The sequence below is a fragment of the Syzygium oleosum genome, unplaced genomic scaffold (genome assembly GCF_021117445.2).
Source record: "Syzygium oleosum isolate NSW1041296 unplaced genomic scaffold, Sole_v2.1 Sole_v2.02, whole genome shotgun sequence".
In the NCBI taxonomy this organism is placed as follows: Eukaryota; Viridiplantae; Streptophyta; class Magnoliopsida; order Myrtales; family Myrtaceae; genus Syzygium; species Syzygium oleosum.
Genome location: NW_026607486.1, coordinates 22,819,392 through 22,842,691, shown reverse-complemented (window position 1 = coordinate 22,842,691; position 23,300 = coordinate 22,819,392). Strand labels below are relative to the sequence as shown.

The window sequence follows — 23,300 nt, the reverse complement described above, 5'->3', positions numbered from 1 at the left end:
GCAAATGGGTGGGCGGCAATTTCCCAAAAAGAAAAGAAGGGCGGTGGTGGTGGTGGTGGTCGGCGGTGGTGGGAACCACCGCGATAAAGCTCCAAATGCAGACAGACGCTCCTCTCCCCTTCTCTCCGCAACATGTTTTTCAACTTTCATCGTCTCCAAAGCCTGAGCAACGCATAAAAAAAGAAGAGGAGGAAAATCAAATCGACCCACTTCCTCTTTTTCAATTTCAATGTCCCTTATCAAGAACGCCCACCGGCCCCCTACCCCATTTTTCAAAACGATTGGTCATCAGTTAGGCCATTGAAAGTTAAAACCATTTCGCTATCTCTTGCTTAACGAACTTCTTCCACCTATCACATCTTGGACGTCAACCTTTCCAATCTCCTCCTTTTTACTATTCAAATTTGAGAATCCTTGTGGTCGATCTGAGATTAGCTCCGTCAATTATGCGTTATCTAGGAAATTCGCATGCACGGTTCATAAGAGACGGAATTACAATACTTGACGTTTTGAGTTCGTACGCGCAATCTTCATTACTAGTCGATACGATCTTTAAATACCGAAAAATACGATTTTAAATTCAGCTTAAATTCAGCTCCTCTTTCGTCCTATCATATTCAACAAAAATTGAGCTTTCTCCTTGGGCGTCCCTTGTCACTTGAGAAAAGAGAAGAAAGAAACCTTCTTTAGTGATGGAATGGACACGTATAGCAACGGAATTCAGACCAGAGGACATCCTTCGTCAAAATTCTTGATTTCCACATCGGCGTGCTCGTATACATTACGTATACATGTCCCACGCAGTATTTCAAATTTTGCTTATCTTCCCTTTGTTTTCGACCGAGACTTGAACGTCTCCCTTCGCCTTTCGGTGATGCAGTTGTGCTTTTTCTACTTTTATGCGCGCACGATTTCCTTTGCCACGCACGTATAATATGTAAAGGGTTCTTTGAACTTTCTTTCCCACTGATATCAAGGGCTGAAGCTGATCGAAGCATCAGGCGCAGTTAGATTGTTACTCAAGAACTTGTTAATTTCTCTTACCTTAACTGGATTCCCACACATGAGCCTTACATGGAGACAAGGTTCTCATGTACTGTTTAGTCTTAATCTTATATTTTGGGGGGACCATAGTCATTTCAGGAGCTTTTATAGATGCCCATATCATTTCATAGCCTCGGAGATGCGAATAGAAAATCGGGATCGGGTCGATGTGATTTTTTGGAAGGCTGTGTGACGTCAATGAAGGGTCGTTTTTCGAGGATTCTCTTGATGATAAGATGAGTGACTGTTGAAGTGATTGGTATGGTGGACTGATCCAAATCATGTCTGGTGTTAGTACTGTGATTATACGTTTGTGTTTTACGGGGATATGTACTTACTTACCAGTGTTACGTAGTCTTACTTGGGCTCATATGTTGCATGTGTGTATATTCTAGCGGGCCTTTGTGTCGGCCGTTTTGCTTATTCTGGGCTTTGTGTTGTCTTGTGCATGCCTAGCTATAGCATATACTTTCATGTTAGACGTGCATATACATAGACATACACCATATTAAAGGGCATATCACCACCAAGGTAGCTCGCTCAATGGTAAAGGGCCACCTGTCTTCCACGGGTAACAAGATCAATTCATGTTCCGGGCGAGCCTCTGAACGGCTCGTGCTGCAGTTGCCTAAATACATCGTGCCTCATTGAAAAAGACTTCCTAATTGTTAACATTTTGATGAGACTGCAATGACAGCTCCCTAATCTCGCATGTTTAGTCACAAGCATTGTGGAGTAATTATGTTTCAAATTGAATATTTTGTAACGGATGCGAAACCATTATGATAATATATAAAAGGGATCGCTATTGCTGATTGATGACCTTGAAATTGTTGCGTGTCGGCAATTGGCCAACTCATGACTTGGACTTGGTACGGTAAAAGATAGGATTTCTTTCTTTCTTTCTTTCGTTTTTCTATTTTGTTTTCAAAATTTTTTTGTATAATTCAATGGCTTGTCCCTTGAACCGCTAGACAAACTTCACCAATCAATGAAATGGAAGCGTCTCACACTAAATACAACTACATATTATTACATGGGTGCCGCCAATAGTGATATGATAGTTGACTTTATTAGAGAAATGTGCAGATAGTAAAAGGAAATAATTCGAATATATCTTCAACAAGAGCAGAAGCACAAGCCTAATAATGTCCCTAAGTTATGGTAAAATCCATTGGTACTAAGTTGTTCTTGATCCACATCTGACGATACAACCCACCAAGATCCAAGCAACAACAATTGAGGCAGGTACAGCATGGTGTGTACACCGCACAAGTCCCAAATTTGATCATCTGAAGACTCGGAGGGTGTGATTAGAACACGTGAAACCCCCATCTACCATGAGATTAAGCCCGCTGACGTACCTCGAGTCGTCGCTGGCCAAAAAGAGGACCGCATTCGCCACATCCTCGGCCGTCAGTTCGACTCCCTCCAAGTTGGCATTCCTAGCAACGAAGGAGCGAAAACCCATCATGGCATCCTCAGTTCGCTCATCCTCGGGCAAATGAGCCAATGCCAGGCCCGTCGCGACTGCATAGGGAGAGACGCAGTTCACGCGTATCCCATGCTTTCCCAGCTCGCCCGCGACATTCTGTGTCAGCCCCAGAACGGCATGCTTGGACCCGGCGTACGCATGTGGGCCCAAGCCCCCCATGACACTGGCAACGCTGCTTAGAGAAATTATGGCACCGCTCTTGTGCGGGATCATGATACGGGCGGCATGCTTCATTCCGATGAAAACCCCTTTCACATTTATATCAAACACCTTCTCGAAATCGGACAGTTCTACATTACGGATGTCCGAACATGGCGGGCCAGATGTCCCGGCATTGTTGACCACCACATCGAGTGTACCGAATTTACTGACTGTTTCATCGACTGCACGGCGTACATCATCTTCAAGGGTGACATCACAGTGCACATAGGAAACAGCAGGTTCCCCACCAAGAGACTCCAGGACCTGATGACCCAGGTTATCTTGCACGTCGGCGACACAAACCTTCGCACCATGCTTGTGGAATAGACGCACGATGCTCTCTCCAATCCCAGTTGCTCCACCAGTGACCAAGGCAACCTTCCCTTGTAATCTGAGAAAGTAAAGGCATCAGTAATGAAGCAAAATTGTGTCAATTCCTGTTCAGTTATGGGGACCATGGAAACATAGCAAAATGAGAGAAAGAACCTTTCGAAGGACAGCTAAACATCAGAAAAGGAGAACAGTTTTCCCATCTACATGAATCCCAAAGGAGCAATAGGATTCAACTTCATGAATTATAACTGAGATACGGTTGCCTTTGAGGACTTTAAGCTAATAAAGAAACTTCCTGCCTCAATGGAGGAAACAAGATCATCTCTTTTCTACTCTTATTACTCCTTTCCAGTCGGAACTGATCGGACGATATAGGGAAAAAAAATCTGGCCCTGATTCTTGACTTTTGGCAGTAGTAGCATGAACAAAATATGCTTATTGACCTTGCAGAGAAAATCGTAACCAATTGATAACTGTTCAACACATGGCAAACGTAAATTTATTAAGCGGAGTTGATGCTTCAAGGCAACGTTTTACTCCTACAATACATCTTAGCACCCAGAACACAAGGCAGAAAGTAGGAAATGTGCGTAGGTACTGGATAATTGCGCAGTAGACAGTCCACCGATTGAATCCATCGTTGGGTACAAACACATAATACAGTAGCACTCATCTGCCAGGCGAGGCTGACATGCTCGCAACAACTGAATTAGATCTTTTTCCTTCCAATTAACAACAGAAACCGATTCACAACGAATAAGAAGCAGTCAATAGCTACACTGGTAGACAGGTTTTTGATAATGAGAGCTTAAACAGCTCTCTTTGGTGAAATATTATGGAGGCATGACGGGCATGACATGTTCAGCGCACACGATAACAGTTAAAACAGCAAGACATCGAGACAAAAACTTCATTGTTATCAGCAACACAGAAAAGACAGAACGTCAATACACGATGTCAGCAAATGTACTCCTACCACCAGTTCTAGTCAACAACATCAAAAGCAGACGGATCACAGCAGTGGCTCCAGCTACTGATGAAGCAATATGATATTGCAAAGTCCAGACAGGATCTCTGCTGATACAAATCAAATGCTAAAAAAGGACCAGATACAACATGAAAGCTACCCATGAACCAGAACATAAGGTTGTGCTTGGAGTTAAAACTAAAGATCCATCCTCAAGATGATGAGAGAAGATGCAGATCAAAAGTCAACAAGCCACGCGATTGCATATTAAAAGCAAAAGACCCGAACCCATTCACGAGAAACGACACCCAGTGAGAAAAACCCACGTACAAGGCCGAGAGATTTCAACATGGGGATCTTGATTCTAGCCTCAAGGGCATAAGGTCAACCAGACCCAAAACCAGAAACTCCCATGCCCAGAGAGAGAGAGAGAGAGAGCATCATCCGAATTACCTATTGCATGAGACCGAAGAGTGGCCAGAGTCGGAGATGGACATGATCCTGAGCTTCTGTCGTTCTTTCTGCTCTGTGTTCGTGTGTTAGGCGGAGTGAGACAGAGTGAAAGATCCGCTGCGAGTCAAAGGAGAAGAGCTACGCTTTGATGGCTGCGAATTAACTTAAAGGCAGCCGTTCGAAACGCAATACGGCCCACATGATGAGTAGATTCCCTCCCTGTCCCGCACATCATCAAATTTGTTCTTTTAAGAGATGACATTGACCATACCATCATTCTACTCCACTTCCTTCCTTACTTCAATCGTATGTCCACGAAAAAAAATAAATGATTTAAAAAATATATTTTTTAAAATAATTAGTTAATAAATAATATCATAATTTATTTTTGATAAATGACATGATAATATCATCATTGTACTCCCACTCCTTTTATTATTATAATAAAATTTGAAACTTTTCGTTGATCATCTCATGTTCGAAGGCATCTCCATCACTTTTCCTGCCTTTGTATAATGCATCAACGAAAGACTGTGTAAAACAATGTAGTTCTTTCTTTCTAGCCATCATTAGCGTCCGCATTAGGAGCGTGCACGGAAAGCGAACTGAATCGACCGGCTGAATTGGCCGTTCTAGGCGGTTCCGATTCCAAATTTTTGAATTAGGGAATAATTTGTCCAGGTCTCGATTCCAAGTGCAGAAGTGAACTACCCGTACCGGACTGATTTTTTTCTTCTTTTAATTTTGCCCATTTTTAAAAGTAAAGAAAGGGAAATTGCCAAAATCCTAAAGTGGACTGGTCCAAGCTAGGAACCAGGCCAATCTGGGAACCAACCACTTATAATCCAGATCAACTTTTCGCACAACTCGACTAATCTATGACTATGGATTATGTTAAAAGTCAGTTAATATAATTAATGATATGTAGTGCGTGTGGAATTTTTCGTCCCCACTATTAAATGTCAAAATGTCGGTTAACGAGTGAAGTATTTATTGCACCAAATGTGGTGAAGCCATTTGTTTTAGGACCTAAGCATGTCCTTTTAAGACTTCATCTCAGTTTTCGTCCGGGATTACCGAGACGTAAAACAACTTAATGGTATTCCTTCTTCCTATAAAAAAAAAAGATGCACAGGGAATTAAAGGACGCGATGTATGCGAATACTAATGCGTTAAAATAAGAAATGCATTCGTGAAGTCTACTCTATATTAGGGATAGGCCACTAAAGTTTTCGTAGTAATAAACATTTCATGTTATTGATGGGGTTACCTCTTAATATCAAATACTAATGATGCGAGGAATGTTTTTGTAACTTGTGACTTTTGACAAAGCCTCTGGTCATTTACTGTAGTTTGCTCCCCCTAGCAGATTAATTTTATTTATACCGGGGTAAAAGGAATGATTATTAATAAGAGAAATGGAAAAAAAAAATCACTTGAAATCAATGGCATTGACGTAAATACCGCCAACTACGAGGGCCCAAACCGTCCTCAGAATTCAAGCAGCTCCTTCCGCCGCCTTTGAGAGGGAGGAGAGCTCGTCCCCTCCGCCATAAACCCTCACTACTCTTCTTCTCTCTCTCTCTCTCTCTCTCGCCGGACCAAAATGACCAGAGTGTACGGAACCGGCACCTACGACTTCAAGCGCCACCGCGTCGCCGAGTACCCCGTCGAGCCGCCGCCGCCGTCGTCCCACCAGCCGGGCGACAAGCCGGCCGAGCCGAAGCCCGGTGCGTCCCTCCCCGGCTCCATCACCCTGTCGGAGATCCAGCGCGACCGCCTCACCAAGATCGCGGCGGCCAATTGGCTCGTCTCCGGCGACGGCGGCGAGGGCGAGGGCGAGGGCGAGGCGGGCGGGGGCAGGAGGCCGCTCGATTCGGAGCTGGTGAGGGAAATCTACGAGACGGAGCTGGTGGTGAAGGGCGGGAGGAAGCCGGTGCCCTTGCAGAGGGTTATGATCCTCGAGGTGAGCCAGTACTTGGAGAACTACCTGTGGCCGAATTTCGACCCGCGGACCGCGACTTTCGAGCATGTCATGTCGATGATCCTCATGGTCAATGAAAAGGTGAGTTCGCGGGGAAGAACTTGCTGGAGCTTAGAGGTTTTGCTGATTTGAGTATTGCAATTTACTTTACTAAGTTTTTGAGTAGTTGCGCTATAATGTGTGGTATCGAGTAAGTTTTTCCGCAGCCGTGAGCTGGTAGGCTAAGAAGGTGGCATTGATATAGAGATTGGTTCTTGCATTCTCATTGCTAGGTTTTTTTTTTTTTTTTTTTCAGTTTTCAGTGATAGATTCAATAATTGCTCAGGTTAGTTTGAGGCAACGAGGAAGAGCAGCGACTTTTTTTTTTTTTCTGTTTAAAACGTCTAATTGTGAATTTGGAAAGTGGCGTTGATAAACAATAGCAATACGACTTCAAGCCTTCTCTCTTCGCTTGTCTGAATCCCAAGTTAATAAGCTAATTAAGGTTAACTTCTTTGGACAATGGCTGGGAATGTGATGAGACAGCAAGGATGATTTTCTTTTGTTCATGCACTGCCCTCGTTATGTAGGAAAAAAACCCTTTGTTTGAAGAAGTTGTGCCTTTGATCTTGAATAAATTTATGCATATATGACTCCTGCAGTTTCGAGAGAATGTGGCAGCTTGGACATGCTTTTATGACCGAAAGGATGAGTTCACGGGATTTCTTGACAGGGTCCTCTGTCTTAAGGAGGTTTGTATCCTTCTATTCACTTGTAACGTGTAATTAACCTTTTTCTTCGCTGAGGGGATTTTTGCCCTGCTACCAGTAATATGCAAAGTGACTTCACTGTGTGTTTCGTAATGCAATTTAGGAATATTGGTCGGTATTCTGTGTTTAATCATTTCTTGCATTTTTGCTGCTGCCTGAATGCCTATTTTTCTTTTCCTTTTCCAGGGAAGAGAGTTAAGTATTCCAGAGAAAACTAATTACTTGGTTTTCATGATTAATGCTTTTCAGGTATGTTACATTTCTCATGGATGTTTGAATTATTGGCATTAGGTTATAATTTCTTACTTCATTTAGTATGAAATTTCGTTGTATCGCCTTTATTCCTTCTTTGAATAAGTTGCGTTATCAGAACTGCCCTTATTACTTGCCATTTTATCTGGTTGACCTGCTATTTCGCCTGGCAGAGTTTGGAAGATGAAATTGTCAGTGAGACTGTTTTGAGATTAGCAAGTCTGCAATCCTGGCACAGTTTGTCATTTGGTCGTTTCCAGGTGATATTAGCTATGCTCCATGTGAATCTTCAATAATTATGTTATGTACCTATAAATTCTATTCCGTTTGGGATAGTGAGTGTGTGTGTGTGAAATTATGATGGGCATCTTAAGAAGCTGACTCGTAGTTTCGTGCAATTGTAGATGGAGCTTTGCCTCAACCCTGATTTGATTAAAAAATGGAAACGGATGATAAAGAGAGAGAGTAAGGAGGCCACGAAACGTGGCGAGCAGTTTGATCCCTCTTGTAAGGTGGAGTCGAAGTTCTTGAGGAATCTCATGGATGAGTTTTTGGAGGTACTGTCTGCGAAGTAATAGAGCTTATATATCTATAGCTAATTTTAGCTGGACACATGCCCTTTTGCTCCACAATGAAAATAATGTACATAAATTATATTCTGTTTGGTAATTGTAGGTACTCGACTTCAAGGTTTTCCCCCAACCAGATGGTGATAATGGGAATGATGAAACAATTGTTGCCTACAGTCTTGGACAAGTTGATGATGCTTCCGTCCTATATTGTGAGAGGTTTATAGAATTCCTCATCGATCTTCTGAGCCAGCTGCCAACAAGAAGGTATTGGGTGTTTTTCTACTTCGTATTGCTTCATCTAAGTCTGCTGACAGAATTATAAGTGGCTGCTTTTGTCACCTGCCTAGGATGTTTTATTGAAAGCTTTTTATATTGCAATGCAAATAATTGAGTTTGATAGTTGCAAAAGAACTTAATATGAGTACAGTACGCAAATATTATTAAAGTACAGTTTGAGGGCTTTCTTCTCTCTTATTGTCGGCTCTTTAAGGTGGTTGCATGGGGTTCTTCTGAAAAATTCAGCTGAGTAATGTTGTTAGCCTTGTGCTGACACCACTATGCTACTACTGCTCCTATGCTTCGGCATTCCTCACCCTTCTTTTCATTTTGGATGAACAGGTACCTAAGGCCTCTTGTGGCAGACGTGGCCATTGTCGCCAAATGCCATTTAAGTGCTTTGTATAGACATGAAAAAGGAAAACTCTTTGCACAACTTGTTGACTTACTACAGTTCTATGAAGGCTTTGAAATTAATGACCACGTGGGCACACAATTGACAGATGATGAGGTGGTTCAGTCTCATTATGACCGCCTTCAGTCTTTCCAGCTACTCGCTTTTAAGAAGGTCCCCAAGGTTTGTTATGGCCACGGTTATGTAAAATGTTCATGGATCCTGAGAATAATGGATATGCATCTCCTTCCTTTCTTTTAATCTTCTCTTTCATCAACTGACTTTTATCTGATTCTTTGTTTTTCCCATAGCTGCGAGAACTTGCATTGGCTAACATCGGTGCAATTCACAAGAGGAACGATCTCTCAAAAAAATTGTCTGTACTTACTATAGATGAGTTAAGGGACTTAGTCTGCCACAAGGTTTGTCAGTATTACTTTGTTAACCTTATTGCGGTCTTTCTTGTTTTGACAATGTCTTCGACTTTACCCTGTACTGATCTTTCCTGTCATCTAATGATCAACTTTACTGGGCATCTGGTGTGGTTCATACTACTTGTCCATAATTGCATCGCAGTCACTTCTTTTTCTCAAAGATGAATTGTTGACTGCTGACAATTGCCCGAGCCATGCAGTCCCTTGGCTACATCTTGTATGTTACTTTATCTGAGGACTTAGTGTTAGAGTAACACAAATGAGCGGAATCAAGCAAATAATAATGCAGCACTTACATAGTTGTATTTGTATTGGCCATTCCAGGAAACATTTGTATGTCAAATTGATGATGATCCCAGTTCCATGAAGTGTGCTGCAATAGAGTGCATCCGCTAATTAGGTGAAGCTAATGAAGAGAATTAATTGGCATATGAAGAAGAAAGTGTTTTATGAAATATATATACGTGATGCATCTGAAGTGCTTTTATAACCTTTGTCTATGCATGTGTACGAGTATCAGAGTATTTGTTCTTGCCGGAAATTAGAAAAAAAAGGCATATAAGAAAGATTTTAGAAGTTGATAGAGTTTGAATTGTAAAACTTCTGATTATGTACCATGATGTTTTTTTTTCTAAAAAATACAGCTTGATCACCAAAAATATTTCATGTTTAAGCAGCTTTATGGTGGTTCTATATAATGTGGTAAATGGGTTCATCCTTAGGAAAATAGTTATAGAAATATCGAATAAATAGGCCTTAACAGTCATTATACAAAGGGTTCAGGGCGCTTCTTCATCACAGGCATTATGTAACTGTTGAAAACATTGAGACTTGAGGCTTATTTAGTTGTTATAATTAGTTGAATTTTCCAATGTTAAACGCTTCATAGGCACATCGTGTTAGTCATCCTTCTCACTTTTTTTGGGCGTACTTGTACTTTGCTTGGCGTTGATACACATATAGAACATAAAAAAAATATATCACTTGCCTATCTTACATTTTTATATCTTTTCTGGTTGTGATATTTGGCCATGTGCTCATACTCTTATCTTCCTCCTTGGGTTATATGTACTGGAAAACCATGCTCTGATCATGTTCCTTTTTTATATGCAGCTTAAGCTGGTCTCTAAGGAAGATCCATGGTCAGATAGGGTGGATTTTCTTGTTGAAGTCATGGTATCCTACTTTGGAAAACAACAGTCTCAGAAAGAAGCTGTAAATGCACTTCCACTCTACCCTAATGAGCAGATCATGTGGGATGAAAGTCTTGTACCCAGCATAAATTACTCAGGGGAAGGTTGTCTGGCTCTTCCCAAACTCAATTTACAATTCCTGACACTCCATGACTATCTTCTAAGAAATTTTAATCTCTTTCGTCTTGAGTCCACATATGAGATTCGCGAGGATATTCAGGAGGCTGTACCGCACCTCCTTGCGTACATCAATAATGAAGGAGATACTGCATTCCGTGGTTGGTCGAGGATGGCTGTGCCAATCAAAGAATTTAAGATAACGGAGGTAAAGCAGCCAAATATTGGTGAGGTTAAGCCTGCTTCTGTGACAGCCGAAGTAACTTTTAGCATTTCCAGTTATAGAGCTCAAGTAAGATCAGAGTGGAATGCCCTCAAAGAGCATGATGTCCTATTTTTGCTCTCCATCCGCCCCTTGTTTGAGCCTCTTAGTGCAGACGAAGCATCAAAAGCTAGTGTGCCACAGAGGCTTGGCCTTCAGTTTGTGAGGGGATGTGAAATTATTGAGATCCGTGACGAAGAGGGAACTCTAATGAATGATTTTACGGGAAGAATCAAACGTGATGAGTGGAAGCCCCCAAAGGGCGAATTGAGGACTGTTACTATTGCTCTGGATGCAGCGCAGTACCATATGGATGTCACTGATATTGCAGAGAAAGGTTCGGAGGATGTTTATGGCACATTTAATATATTGATGAGAAGAAAACCCAAGGAAAACAACTTCAAGGCAATATTGGAATCAATAAGGGACCTTATGAATGAATATTGCATTGTTCCTGACTGGTTGCACAACATATTTCTGGGCTACGGGAATCCTTCTGCAGCACAGTGGACTAATATGCCTGATCTTCTTGACGTTGTAGATTTTAAAGATACTTTCCTTGACACAAACCATTTAAAAGAGTGTTTCTCGGAATATGAGGTCAGTTATCGTGATGATCTTTTCTACTTGTTTTCTGTGAAACATTTTCTAATGTCATCTAGTAACAGTTTTTTCCATCCTGGCTTTAGGTGTCCTTCGTGAATCCAGATGGCTCGGAAAACTCCCTACCAAAACCCCCTTTTCGCATAAGACTTCCGAGGACTTTGAAAGCCAATACCCATGCTCTTCCTGGGAACAGGAAATCTGATACTTTTAATGTGGTGGATGCTGGTTCTGAAAAGGAAAATCTCATTGTTGAAGCTTATATTCCCCCTGATCCAGGTCCTTATCCCCAAGATCAGCCGAAGCAAAATTCTGTTAGATTCACACCTACACAGGTAGTGAATTTTTCTTCTTACCCGAGATTCTAAAGTCCAAAAGTCAGAGGAATGGTATGCTGATTGATTCAAGTCGTATTGTTTTTGCAGGTTGGGGCAATTATCTCAGGCATCCAACCAGGACTGACGATGGTTGTTGGTCCACCTGGTACTGGAAAGACTGATACAGCAGTGCAGATATTGAACGTTCTTTATCACAATTGTCCTTCTCAGAGAACGTTGATAATTACTCATTCAAATCAGGCTCTTAATGACCTTTTTGAGAAGATAATGGAGGTAAGCTTTCACAACCATGTCTAGATGGAAGGTGTCTTCTATGGACCGAGTACATGCACTGCTTCCATTTTAACAGTTAAATTTGGTGGGCGCATGTGTTGAAAGTATGTGGCCGATAGGGGCATATTTGTCTATGTCCTTTATTATTTTATATGTATGGCAGCAATGAGGGTAATATTGTAATTTTGGCCTTTTGGCTTTATTATAAATATATAGCTTGGGGTCACATCGACCTAACCAAGCATTCGTTTCAGTTTTTTGTCTCTCAACATGGTATGTTTCACATTATGGGACCTACTATTCAGTGGTGCAAATAGACCCAAGGTGCATGCTGCCGGACTGTGCAATCACATCTCATCAAATTTGGAGATTCCTATTCTTGGTGCCTAGTACAGATTGTGGCATTTTTCATTTTATTTGTGCTTTGGATATTTCCAACTGTGATCTCAATGAAGTTATAAATTGACTTCTATTGTCGAAATATAAATTGATTTAAATTGGCATCCTTGTTGATTACAGAGGGATGTGCCTGCTCGCTATCTTCTTCGGCTAGGTCAAGGAGAACAAGAACTGGCAACTGATCTGGACTTCAGCAGGCAAGGTCGCGTCAATGCGATGCTTGTTCGGCGATTAGAATTGCTTAGTGAAGTGGAAAGGCTCGCAAGATCTCTTGGACTGCCTGAGGATGTGGGTTACACTTGTGAAACAGCTGGTTACTTTTGGTTGCTCCATGTATATTCACGTTGGGAGCAATTTCTTGCTGCTTGTGTTGATAATGAAGATAAACCATCATTTGTTCAAGATCGTTTCCCCTTTAAGGATTTCTTCTCTGACACTCCTCAGCCTGTTTTCACTGGTCAGTCATTTGAAAAGGACATGCGAGCTGCTAAAGGGTGTTTTCGCCATCTTAAAACCATGTTTCGGGAGCTTGAAGAGTGTAGGGCATTTGAATTGCTCAAGTCAACGGCTGATCGAGCAAATTACTTGATGACCAAGCAGGCAAAGATTGTGGCAATGACTTGCACTCATGCAGCCCTTAAAAGGAAAGATTTTCTTCAATTAGGTTTCAAGTATGACAACTTATTGATGGAAGAAAGCGCCCAAATACTAGAAATTGAGACTTTCATCCCAATGTTGCTTCAGAGGCAGGAAGATGGTTATGCACGCCTTAAACGCTGTATATTGATTGGCGATCACCATCAGTTGCCTCCAGTTGTAAAGAATATGGCTTTCCAGAAGTACAGCCACATGGATCAGAGCCTCTTCACTAGGTTTGTTCGTCTGGGTATACCCTACATTGAGCTTAATGCGCAGGGTAGAGCCAGGCCAAGTATTGCCAAGCTTTATAACTGGAGGTACCGTGATTTGGGAGATCTTCCTTTCCTAAAGGAGGCTGCCATCTTCCACAAAGCAAATGCTGGGTTCACTTATGATTATCAATTAATTGACGTGCCTGATTACAATGGGAGAGGTGAGAGTGCCCCTTCCCCCTGGTTCTATCAGAATGAAGGAGAGGCTGAATACGTAGTTAGTATCTATATGTACATGCGCTTGCTAGGGTACCCAGCAAATAAGATTTCCATCTTGACAACTTACAATGGCCAGAAACTTTTGATCCGCGATGTTATCAACAGACGATGTGTTCCTTATGACTTCATCGGTCCTCCCAGCAAGGTAAGCTATGACTGGCTGTGACTTCTGTGATGGTTTATTCACGGGTTTCTATGAACTAATTAAAATTGTTAAGTTTGGTCCTTGATACTAGATTTTCTTTTAGTGACAAAAGAACTTGTTTGATGGTTTTGTGTGATGATTTCTTTTAAGTTAGATTCATGGAACGCTGTTAGAATTTTGCAGTAGACTGCATTTTTTCGTCAGATTTGCTTTTATAATAACAGATTTGATGAACTTATCTGTGAAAAGCTTGTTTACTATACCAAACTATTTTCAGTGGCAATACTCTGTTAGCGAGTCTATGACCTTATAAATTTCGTGCTCACTGTGCTTTTGATAAGATTTCTGGAAAGGGACGTACAGTGATTTTTGTCCTCCATGTTTAACTCTCTTGTTTTCTCCCGTCATATGCATTGAAATCTCGATTAGTCAAGTATATTTACGGAAGCTAGGGATGAGTTGGTAAACTTGGGTCAATAGCATGAATATACTTTCCTCATCACTTTACTCAAAGTACCATGTAGGATTGATCAATGAATGTGATACAAAGGCATCAGTATTTAGGATTCTATTCTATTTTTCTGTTCAGATATAAATAAATCCCTGAAATGATAATTATCCTTTCTCTCCCATTTTCAATAGGTCACTACAGTTGATAAGTTCCAAGGTCAGCAAAATGATTTCATCTTGCTGTCTCTTGTGCGTACGCGCTTTGTTGGACACCTTCGTGATGTTAGACGATTGGTTGTCGCCATGTCTCGTGCCCGACTTGGGTTGTATGTTTTTTGTCGCCGCTCTTTGTTTGAGCAATGCTACGAGCTACAGCCAACATTCCGGCTATTACTTCAAAGGCCTGATCATCTTGCTCTAAATCTCTATGAGGATACTTCATATACTGATCGGCACGTTGAAGACACAACAGATAGGTATCTAGTCAGTGGTCTTGAGGAGATGAGCAGCATTGTCATGGATAAGATATATCGGACTTATCAGGTATTTATCTCTTCCTTCACAACATAGCAATTTAGCAAATGAAGTGTGGGCATTTTTTGGTGCCTTAATACGAAAGAAGTTGATTTGCTTCAAGTTGCCACAATGGAGCATTTTGTGGCTATAGATTTCTGTTTGTATCGTTTTGTGATTATATGGGAGCACGCTTAATCTAACTTTTTATTTCGGAAAGAGAGAACCGGTGCTACCAACTGACATTTCTATGATTTATTGGAGAGCTCCTTAGATTTAAATATTATGCAGTTTAGGGAAATATAAACTAATGCAAGCCGTGATGCTTCGAGTATTGGCGAGACTAATTGGTGAATAGCATTAGACAAATGACTGGCAGAGAAAATTTAGTTGGAAAATTGAAGCAAGCTTGAAATCAACTACTGCTTCTTGCTTTATTTTATTTTTTTGGGTCAAATGCTTTAGTTTTCATTCCAATGGAAGATTTGCAGAACTTAGTTTTAGGATATTCTGTTTCTCATGAGCTGGTTCTTAGTTAGTGTTTATCACAAACGAGCTAAACATGATCTCCATTTTCCTGGGTGCAGATGAGGAACCCCCAATGGGATCAATATATGGCTTATTCAGAACAAGTAGCTGGTGCCATGAGTGACAATGAAGTTCCGAATGACCATATGATTTCAACATCTTCACGGGAAACCGAGAATGCTAGCACGCCTGTGCCTACGGGTAACACATCCAGAAATATGCTTACTGATAATGAAGAGGATAGTGCAGCAGTCCATGATTCTGTAAATGATGAGAATGGAGATTTGCCTCTTCAGAGTCAACAGAAAGGGGAAACTGAGCCGGAAGTCCATAGATCTGACGGAAATGGTGACATGCTAGAGAGCTCGAACGATGTGACAAAGATGCAGGAGTAGTATGTTGTATGAATCCATCTATGGTTGAAGATCCGCTGCCCTTTTTATTCGGCAATGTCAAGGAGCAGTTCCCGGAGGATTGGAATGATGCAGTTGAGCCTCTTTCTCATAGTCGGCTCCACTTGTAGACGAGATGAGCAGTTTCTCAAGAATACTATCAAATGGTAAGATATCTAATGTTCTCTGTTCCCAGGGGAGCCACGTGAAAGTTGCGATTTTGAAATACTGTACTGGAAGATATTGTTAAGTGCATCCTCAGGGTCCAGGGTACGAATTGTAGCATAGTTTCTGCTGTACAGTGCCTAATTATTGATCTTGGTAATATTAGATGCAGCCAATCTTGAAGTTTTGACAATATTTTTTCTTTCAAGTTCTGCTTCTCCATGGCTTGGTTTCCAAAGTTTCGCCATTAAACGTCTGAAGAATTCAATCTTTTCTTCCCCTATTTTTTGTCCTTATGGAAGATTTTTCTTCCTCGGTCGTGCATCTTCATGGTTTACCTTGGAACTGCTAACTGCATCAATAAAGCTGAATGGCAAAACGATGCAGTCATATGAGCTGATCCTGCATGATGTTAGGGTTGTGAGTTGATCTAGGCGAATCCTGGCAAGTCCGTAAATTGATGAAATCTGGCTGAGTTTCATTGAGATCTAATCATGTTCTTGGGAGTTTTGATAGAGGACAAGATTAACATATGCGATGTAGCCTAATCGTATACTTATCGAGTTTGTAGCAACTTGCGTTATCTACCTTTTCATTTATCTATTTATCACGTAAGAAGAAGTGGGCTATTGTTAGTTTTAGACTCTCTAAATAAACTACAACACCATCTTCACAAATCAAGCAAATTCGAGCAGCACCTATGTGTCCCCGTCTTTGAACTAACGACTATACACATTATTGAATGTCGAAAACCGTTTTGTTTGTAGTCTTCTCATGAAATGACAAAAGCAGAGAGACCAGCAGATGCACGGGACATAATCTTCTGTCAGCATGAAGTAACATGAGCAAGCAGCACGTTGGTGACATCCAACAGGAGATAACCATCAAAAAGCACACGGCAGTACGGGATTCATTAAGCAGATATAATCACCCTCCGGGCTGGGAAAAAAGAAAGGAAAGAGAAATTCACCAAGAAGGTCACCAACAATCTAATGAGAAGACTAGACTAAACTCTCTCTTGGAAGCCGTGGAGCCTGAATTGGTTACCTGATAAAACTGGACAACGCACAACGACGTCTGCTCTCCTGTTTCTGGTTAGATGTTGATTTCATCATCAAGCTGAATACAAAAGATGGGAGCAATCTTCAACAAATCTTTCCCTTTCTCCTTTTGGCACCTCTCTTTCGGCAAAGGACAAGAATAAGATAACAAGAGAGGTAAGAGAGTCGGGAAGCCTCTGGAGAGACATACTCTGAAGCTGACCGCATCCTAGGATGCTCAACATTTTAAGAGACGTCAAGTATTGTAGCCCCTCACCCTTCAGAGACTTCAAATTTCCGAAATTCCAGCTGTATAGAGACGTAATGGTGGGTGGTAATAGCGTGTTCTCTGGAAACGATGTCACCTCATCGCACTTGCCATGGATACACATGTAGCTAAGTGAAGGTAGACTTTGCAAACTCCCCTTCATTATGTTTGTAACCAGTTGCTGCAGTTCCAAACTTCAAGAGATTTCAAGCCAAGGGGTAAACATCCCTGTGGAAATGATCCAACTCCTGGACAATCACATAGATGCAAGTACTGAAGAGATGGAAGCAGGGTCCGCATGTTTTCAGGCAGCGAAACGAGGTGTTCACAATCAGATATTTTCAGTGAAGATAATTGGCCAAACTTGAAATAATCAAGAACTAAGAACACAAACCCCGTACATATTAGTTTATCTCATCTTCATTAACCGGCTGATAAGAAAGTCAAATGATTCCCATTAGGTGGGAGGATATTGTATATGCTATTCAATAGACTCTCATCTTTGCATGTCTGAAACCAATCTTGAATACATTCATTCTGAAGAGGAAATTTAGGAGACTTGTTAACTACTACAGTCCGAGTCACGGAGACTCACAAGTACAGTTTAAATTTATTGACGAGTTAACTTATGCTAAAAAAGAAAAAAGAAAGAACCAGTATGTCTCGCTGTATGACGACGGCGGCAAGACACTATTTGACTACCGGAATTTCCTCATGAAGGCCCTCAAAATACGGTACTTTTTAAGTCAATTTTGTGTTTGTATATCAAAGAAAATCTTAGTAATTTCAGTCACAGAAAAGCGAAAACCTGCACAGATCTTCCTGTGAAGAGCTACCTTCCAACCTCTGGAAATACTAGAACCATGGCCACTCACAAGCAGCTGATTCAACTCGAGTTATGGTGCTCTCGTGAATAGTGATGGGGACAAGACAGGACATCAATATCGTCTAAGCCATTTGGGAAAACTTTGAAGTTGGCTCAAATGGCAGTGCCAAAACCCATCATCACTCAAACGCAATTAAGTGTTAAGATAAAGTGAACGTAGTCGATATTTGCAAGAATCGCACATGCAGCAGAATCCCCAACTTCATAAGATAGGATATAAAGGAGAGGAAATCTGTTTTGCCTAAGGGGCAACATCTTACTTTCAGATCGAGATATAATACATCTCAATGTTTTGTAGAAAAATAAATAGAAGGTAGGATGCTGCGTTAATGATAGTCCAAACAAGAATTAAATGTCCAAGTGGCCCTCCTATAACAGGAGCACACTACAAATTCTCACTTCCAGCAAAGGAAATTCGAATCACAGCGCCAGTGGTTACATTCATGTGGCCCTAGAAAGCATTTAATGACCAAAGGTGAAATAAAGAGGACTCCAGAGTGCACATTCCACCACATTCTTCTCATAAGCAGAGCGTCCCCAGCTGAAGATGGTCACAAGCTATATGGGCGAATTTCTTAGAGACAAATGCAACAAAAGATTTGCTGTACCCATCAGTCTCCAATGAACTTCCTTTTCTTGGATGTGTTCATATACGGCCTGATGACCCATTCTATTTGAGCTTCAGTCTGATCCACTGTGCCCAATTTTACCTGCAACATCCAAGGAGGATATGAGAGAGAAAGATGGGAGCCAGGATACATTATGCAGGCCACCCAGAGAATATAAATTACATAAAAAACCAAAAACCGACACCTAAGTTTTCAAGAACCTAAAATTCACAGTTACTTTAAAAGCTTGAGAACAAACAATAAAGGTTCAGGTATCCTGACAAGAATTACACAAAAAGCACTAAATTTCCAAAAATTCTCCACAGAAGAAGGGGAATTACAGAAATCTGTGATCAACATCAGTGAGATGCATATATCTGTGCTTCATGGGCCATAGCCCTAGGAGAACATATTCTTCTAGTAGAAGATAATACAAGGGATAACAAATAGACCAACTCTCCATGCCTCACCCAACCTGACTCTGCCAAATTACCTGATATAGGCGTAATTCAAACCGAGGGCCTATTTCCTTGAGCTCGACACTTTTGGGACCGCCATGCTTCTCATAAAGATGATGCCTGCATGAATGAAATGGGCAAAAGTTAGGAAAGAAAATGCTATGGCACATGAAGCATGAGTCATATGACATTAACAAATAGACCAATCATAAAATGCTATCACATGTTAAAGGATGGTGAAGGAAAAACTGGAGCCTAGATGACCAGGGTCTCTCTCATGGAAAGAAATTGCTTCTGACTGAAAAGCCGCAATACATAAGAACCACACAATAACTTTGAATTTTGCAAATCATAACCTATTCAATGTTGAGAGGAGTTTGAACATTTGTAATCCCTGGCCCTTTAGGTTTTTATGGTTGCAGAAGTATGCATTAAACTTTTTTATATCGTTCAAACATGTTTCACATCAATGAATCTCGCAGTCCAGCAATGACACTTTAGTTCTTGTTGTTGAACATAGTCAACAATAGCCAATTATGGTAAAGTCATGCAGTTTCCTGAATAGTTCTTCTCTCAATTCACTTTGTTCTTGAGGTCTCCAAGAGATTAATGGCAAGGACAAATCTTTTGGTTAATATCTTGACTAAACTCCTTCGGGTAAAAACTCATAACCCTCGATTTTGCTGGCAGTAAAAATACAAAGAAGAAAAAGCAAAGATTTTCTTTACTTGGAATTAAAATTAAATGGATGCCCTATAACACACTCATTCTCCATAAGATAGTAGGAGGAAAGGATCTACATGGGAAAAGCATTGCACATATGCATTATGGCACCAATAAGATCATTAATATGGTTAAATATCAGGTCCATCATTTCTCACGGAATCATACTAGAAGATGTAGGTCTACGTTGAATTACTTATTTACAGATGAAGCCAACTTGAGAAGTATCGATTCTAACAAGCTTTAGCTGCAAGACAAAGACTTTCTCTGGAAGACTGCAGATGCAGAAACCTAGTCCTTATCAAAAGACATGAAAAAAATAACCGGTATATATCTGCAATCATCCATAATCTAGCACATTCACACAGATTTATGCCCGCATTAGGGTGTAGATGCGAAGGATGCTCCACTCAGAACCATTATATCAAAAATGCCTTTGAAGAAAGGAAAGACCCATCAAATAAAAGAGGGGATGACAGAGACATGACTTAAATTATCTAAGACATATTAACCATGTAAACAGAAAATATCCAGGGGGTAACACAGAACAAACCTGAAGGAAATGTAATCAGACTGATTAGCAAAAGTAACAATGCGTTTGGTATCGGGCTTAGGCACTGGAAATAGATGCTTTAAAACATTGGCCGTTCTTTGTCCCAACTGTATACAAATGGATATCAGTTCATGAAAACTTCCCATAAGCCAAACCAAGATTAATACACTTATTTGCACCAATTACAAAGGATAAATATCTAGCAACAACTACTTTATATCATCACAATTCAGGGAAACATGTATGGTTGGACTGAGAGGAAGATCCATTAACATATAAAAGAAATGAAAACCTTGATCAGATAAGATCAACTTATTCTATATACCTACGTTCGACCAGATGCCTTCATCTATACAATATTAATGACTAAATTTACTTCGCATTTTGACCAAAAAAAAAATTACTTTACATTACCAGAGAGAGCTACTACAACAGAACTCAATCTCATGATACCACATAAGTGCTTTAGAATATGTAGACATCCCAACAGCTCACAGTGAAACCCTTGTCACATCATATTGGCTTATCTCATACAAAAGTTTAGTTAGCGCATTCCTTTTTTCCAAAAATATTAATCAGTTCTCCACTCCCAAGTATACTCTGAATTGTCACAAATTTTGAAAAGAAAAGAAAGACACAAAAGTTCAATAATAAATCACCGAAAGTGCTCGGAGGGCATGTAAGCCACACAAAAGACATGTTATATTGCTCAGTATATGATATTAACTTCAGTGGCAATCCACCACTGGAATGTCAAGGGACAATTTATGATAAACAAAGCATAAATGACAGAAAAACAGAGATTTCACTGATTAAAGTTTACCTTGGTCGAGAAGTTGTTAAGAATCAAATGAGGATAGGCCTCAGGCATAGTGCCAATCGCCTTCTTGTCCTTAATATCATGCCTTGTAACCTAAATAAAAATTAAATTAGCGCACTTAGTTCTCAAGAAAATGCTCAAGGCAAAAATCAAGAGGAAAATAGATAATCTGATTTACTCACCACATTGAGTAATCCAAAATATGCAGTTGGACCAAAAGGTAGATGGCTTATTATCAAACCATCTGGCACACCACGATGTTCATGAACCAAGATCACATCAGTGAAGTCATGTGCTCGGCAAGTTTCAATAATTTCAGATATAACCTGCATTGAGGATCTAATTTAGCTAAGTTACCAACTTCTCTTAGGCATGTTAATGCATGAGTTAACAATCTCCAAACTCCAAATTTCACTCACGCCTATATTCTCTCCCCTGAAGATAATGAAACTAAACTTCAGACTCATTTGCATCACAAAAAGTTATATTTGTTTTACATCATATAATACCTCCAAAAGAACAAATAAGCACCCCAGCCCTCATTTTGCATCAGTAATTCCCAAACAAAACAGAACCATATGGAACGATATCACGGTTAGAGAAAGAACATTCCACCAACCTGACCACCACGATTCATACGCTGTGCATTAGGGAATACAATTGTCAGTTCCTGTAAGTAGCACCATACAAACAGCAATTAGGAGGGAAACGTCAGCTGCCACTACGTTATCAAAGTGGCCATCTCATGTACACCTCAAATCAATCAAATTGCCAATGGTTTCCTTGAAGACAAAACCCACCTTTATAAACTGTTTAAGAGGAGCACTAGGATTCCTCGATGTAGTGAGTAGTATTTTTGGATCTCTCTCCATGGCATGTGCATACTCATCATCAATGTGTGTTTTCGGGACTACATTTGAGCAACACAAAAGGCATATCAGAAACATTGTATTTCATGAACAAAAAAAATCAGCTTCATAAATTGAAAAGGAAAACCATCACATGCCGTCGACGTCAAACAAATAATTCAGACACCTCTTCTTCAAATTCAAAAACTATGGTGGAAAATTTCGTCTTTAAAGACCTCGTCTCAGAAAATGTGCAGTACCCAAACTCCAAAACAACTAAATTTTCACGGCTTATGACATCAGTATCGGATTCCGCATCCGTAAAGCATTCGTAACACTCGGATCAGAATCCTCCAGAACCAGTTCGCATCATTCAAAACTCATGTTTCCACATTCTCATGGGAGAAGCAGATAGTAGACGGCTCAGTACCAGCAGTGTTCTCATCCTCGAGGTCAATCTCTTGCCGGAGCGCGGCCTCCTCGTTCCTCAGCTCAGTCGGAATCGGCTTTCCCTCTGGAAACAACGAAACAAAAACACCGGAACAACCACCGAGATGAATCGATACAAATACACAAGATTACAGAGAAATTCGCAGAACAGATCATATTGGGTTCTGCATTCACCTTCGAGGGCTTGCTTGATCTTCCGCTTCTTCTCGTAGAGCAACCGCTCCTTGCCCTCCAAGTTCTTCCGGTACAGGTACTCCCTCCGCAACCTGATGTTCCTGCGCAGCATCTCTTCGCCTGTCGAATGCGACGCACGAAATCTACTCCGAGATTCGCCCGGATTTAGCGGAAGGTGTCGCGAGCAGTTAAAGTTAGGGTTTTTGCGAAGAAGAAGAAGAAGAGAGACGGGGTTTTAGCATGGCCACGGTTCGGAACCGGCCAGTTCCGGTTCGTGGCATGTATGAACCGAAACCGGCGGTTCCGGGCCGGTTCCAGTTCCGGCCCGGTTCGGAACCGGCCGGTAAAAATTAAAAAATTATAAATTATCAAATTATGAAATAATGAATTATTCAATATAAAATGTAATCAAAATGTACATTGTAATCAAATTTGGGAAAAAAAAGAGAAAAAGAGATGAGGCTTGAACTTCATGAATTATCATTAAGCGCCTTAAGAATCAAAATCCATGTAGTTCTTTTGCCTTCAGTCATCGCTACCCATTCCGGTACTGGTACCGGTAGTGGTGGTATCTCCGTCGTAAAAGAATTCGGATTCATTATTTCGATCTATCTCTTGTTGTCGATATTGAGCATTCGTCCAATCATCGACGCAAGCTTGAGCATCTACTGATTCCGGAACTAATCTTGGACGTTGTTCATCCAAAATATTATCTCCGGCATTGAATGCTTATTCGACCGCAACTGTCGAACATGGGGTTGCAAAAATTTGTTTTACAATAAGAGAAAGGTTTGGGTATTGGCTTGCGTG

At 40.8% G+C, this 23,300-nt stretch overlaps 3 protein-coding genes across 5 annotated transcripts; 1 reads left to right on the top strand and 2 right to left on the bottom strand.

Annotated features, from left to right (window-relative positions):
• Positions 1–2,097: 2,097 nt before the first annotated feature.
• LOC115684797 ((+)-borneol dehydrogenase 2) lies at positions 2,098–4,653 on the bottom strand. The gene is made up of 2 exons (XM_030609675.2): positions 4,494–4,653; positions 2,098–3,131 (listed from the first exon to the last, which is right to left on the bottom strand). The coding sequence occupies exons 1-2, from the start codon at positions 4,535–4,537 to the stop codon at positions 2,333–2,335; spliced, it is 843 nt and encodes a 280-aa protein (XP_030465535.1). The 5' UTR covers positions 4,538–4,653; the 3' UTR covers positions 2,098–2,332.
• Positions 4,654–6,044: 1,391 nt separating this feature from the next.
• Positions 6,045–15,855, top strand: LOC115684792 (uncharacterized). Its single transcript, XM_030609668.2, has 14 exons — positions 6,045–6,558; positions 7,119–7,208; positions 7,413–7,475; positions 7,652–7,738; positions 7,883–8,035; positions 8,154–8,314; positions 8,669–8,903; positions 9,032–9,142; positions 10,268–11,326; positions 11,416–11,664; positions 11,755–11,940; positions 12,460–13,614; positions 14,257–14,607; positions 15,165–15,855. Exons 1-14 carry the CDS (start codon positions 6,100–6,102, stop codon positions 15,498–15,500), a joined length of 4,695 nt encoding a protein of 1,564 aa, XP_030465528.1. The 5' UTR covers positions 6,045–6,099; the 3' UTR covers positions 15,501–15,855.
• LOC115684915 (uncharacterized) lies at positions 15,556–22,743 on the bottom strand. Of its 3 annotated transcripts, XR_008815801.1 has the most exons (11): positions 22,491–22,743; positions 22,297–22,380; positions 21,819–21,928; positions 21,638–21,688; positions 21,201–21,344; positions 21,022–21,111; positions 20,199–20,305; positions 18,958–19,042; positions 18,465–18,566; positions 16,710–17,218; positions 15,556–16,601 (listed from the first exon to the last, which is right to left on the bottom strand). XR_008815801.1 is itself a non-coding variant. In XM_056308175.1 (10 exons), exons 1-9 carry the CDS (start codon positions 22,600–22,602, stop codon positions 18,468–18,470), a joined length of 882 nt encoding a protein of 293 aa, XP_056164150.1. In that variant the 5' UTR covers positions 22,603–22,743; the 3' UTR covers positions 15,556–17,218; positions 18,465–18,467. The 3 variants fall into 3 exon arrangements, 2 of the variants coding, with proteins under 2 accessions (XP_056164150.1, XP_030465725.1); XM_056308175.1 differs by having other exon boundaries at positions 15,556–17,218; XM_030609865.2 differs by lacking the exons at positions 15,556–16,601; positions 16,710–17,218 and having other exon boundaries at positions 18,092–18,566.
• Positions 22,744–23,300: the final 557 nt, after the last annotated feature.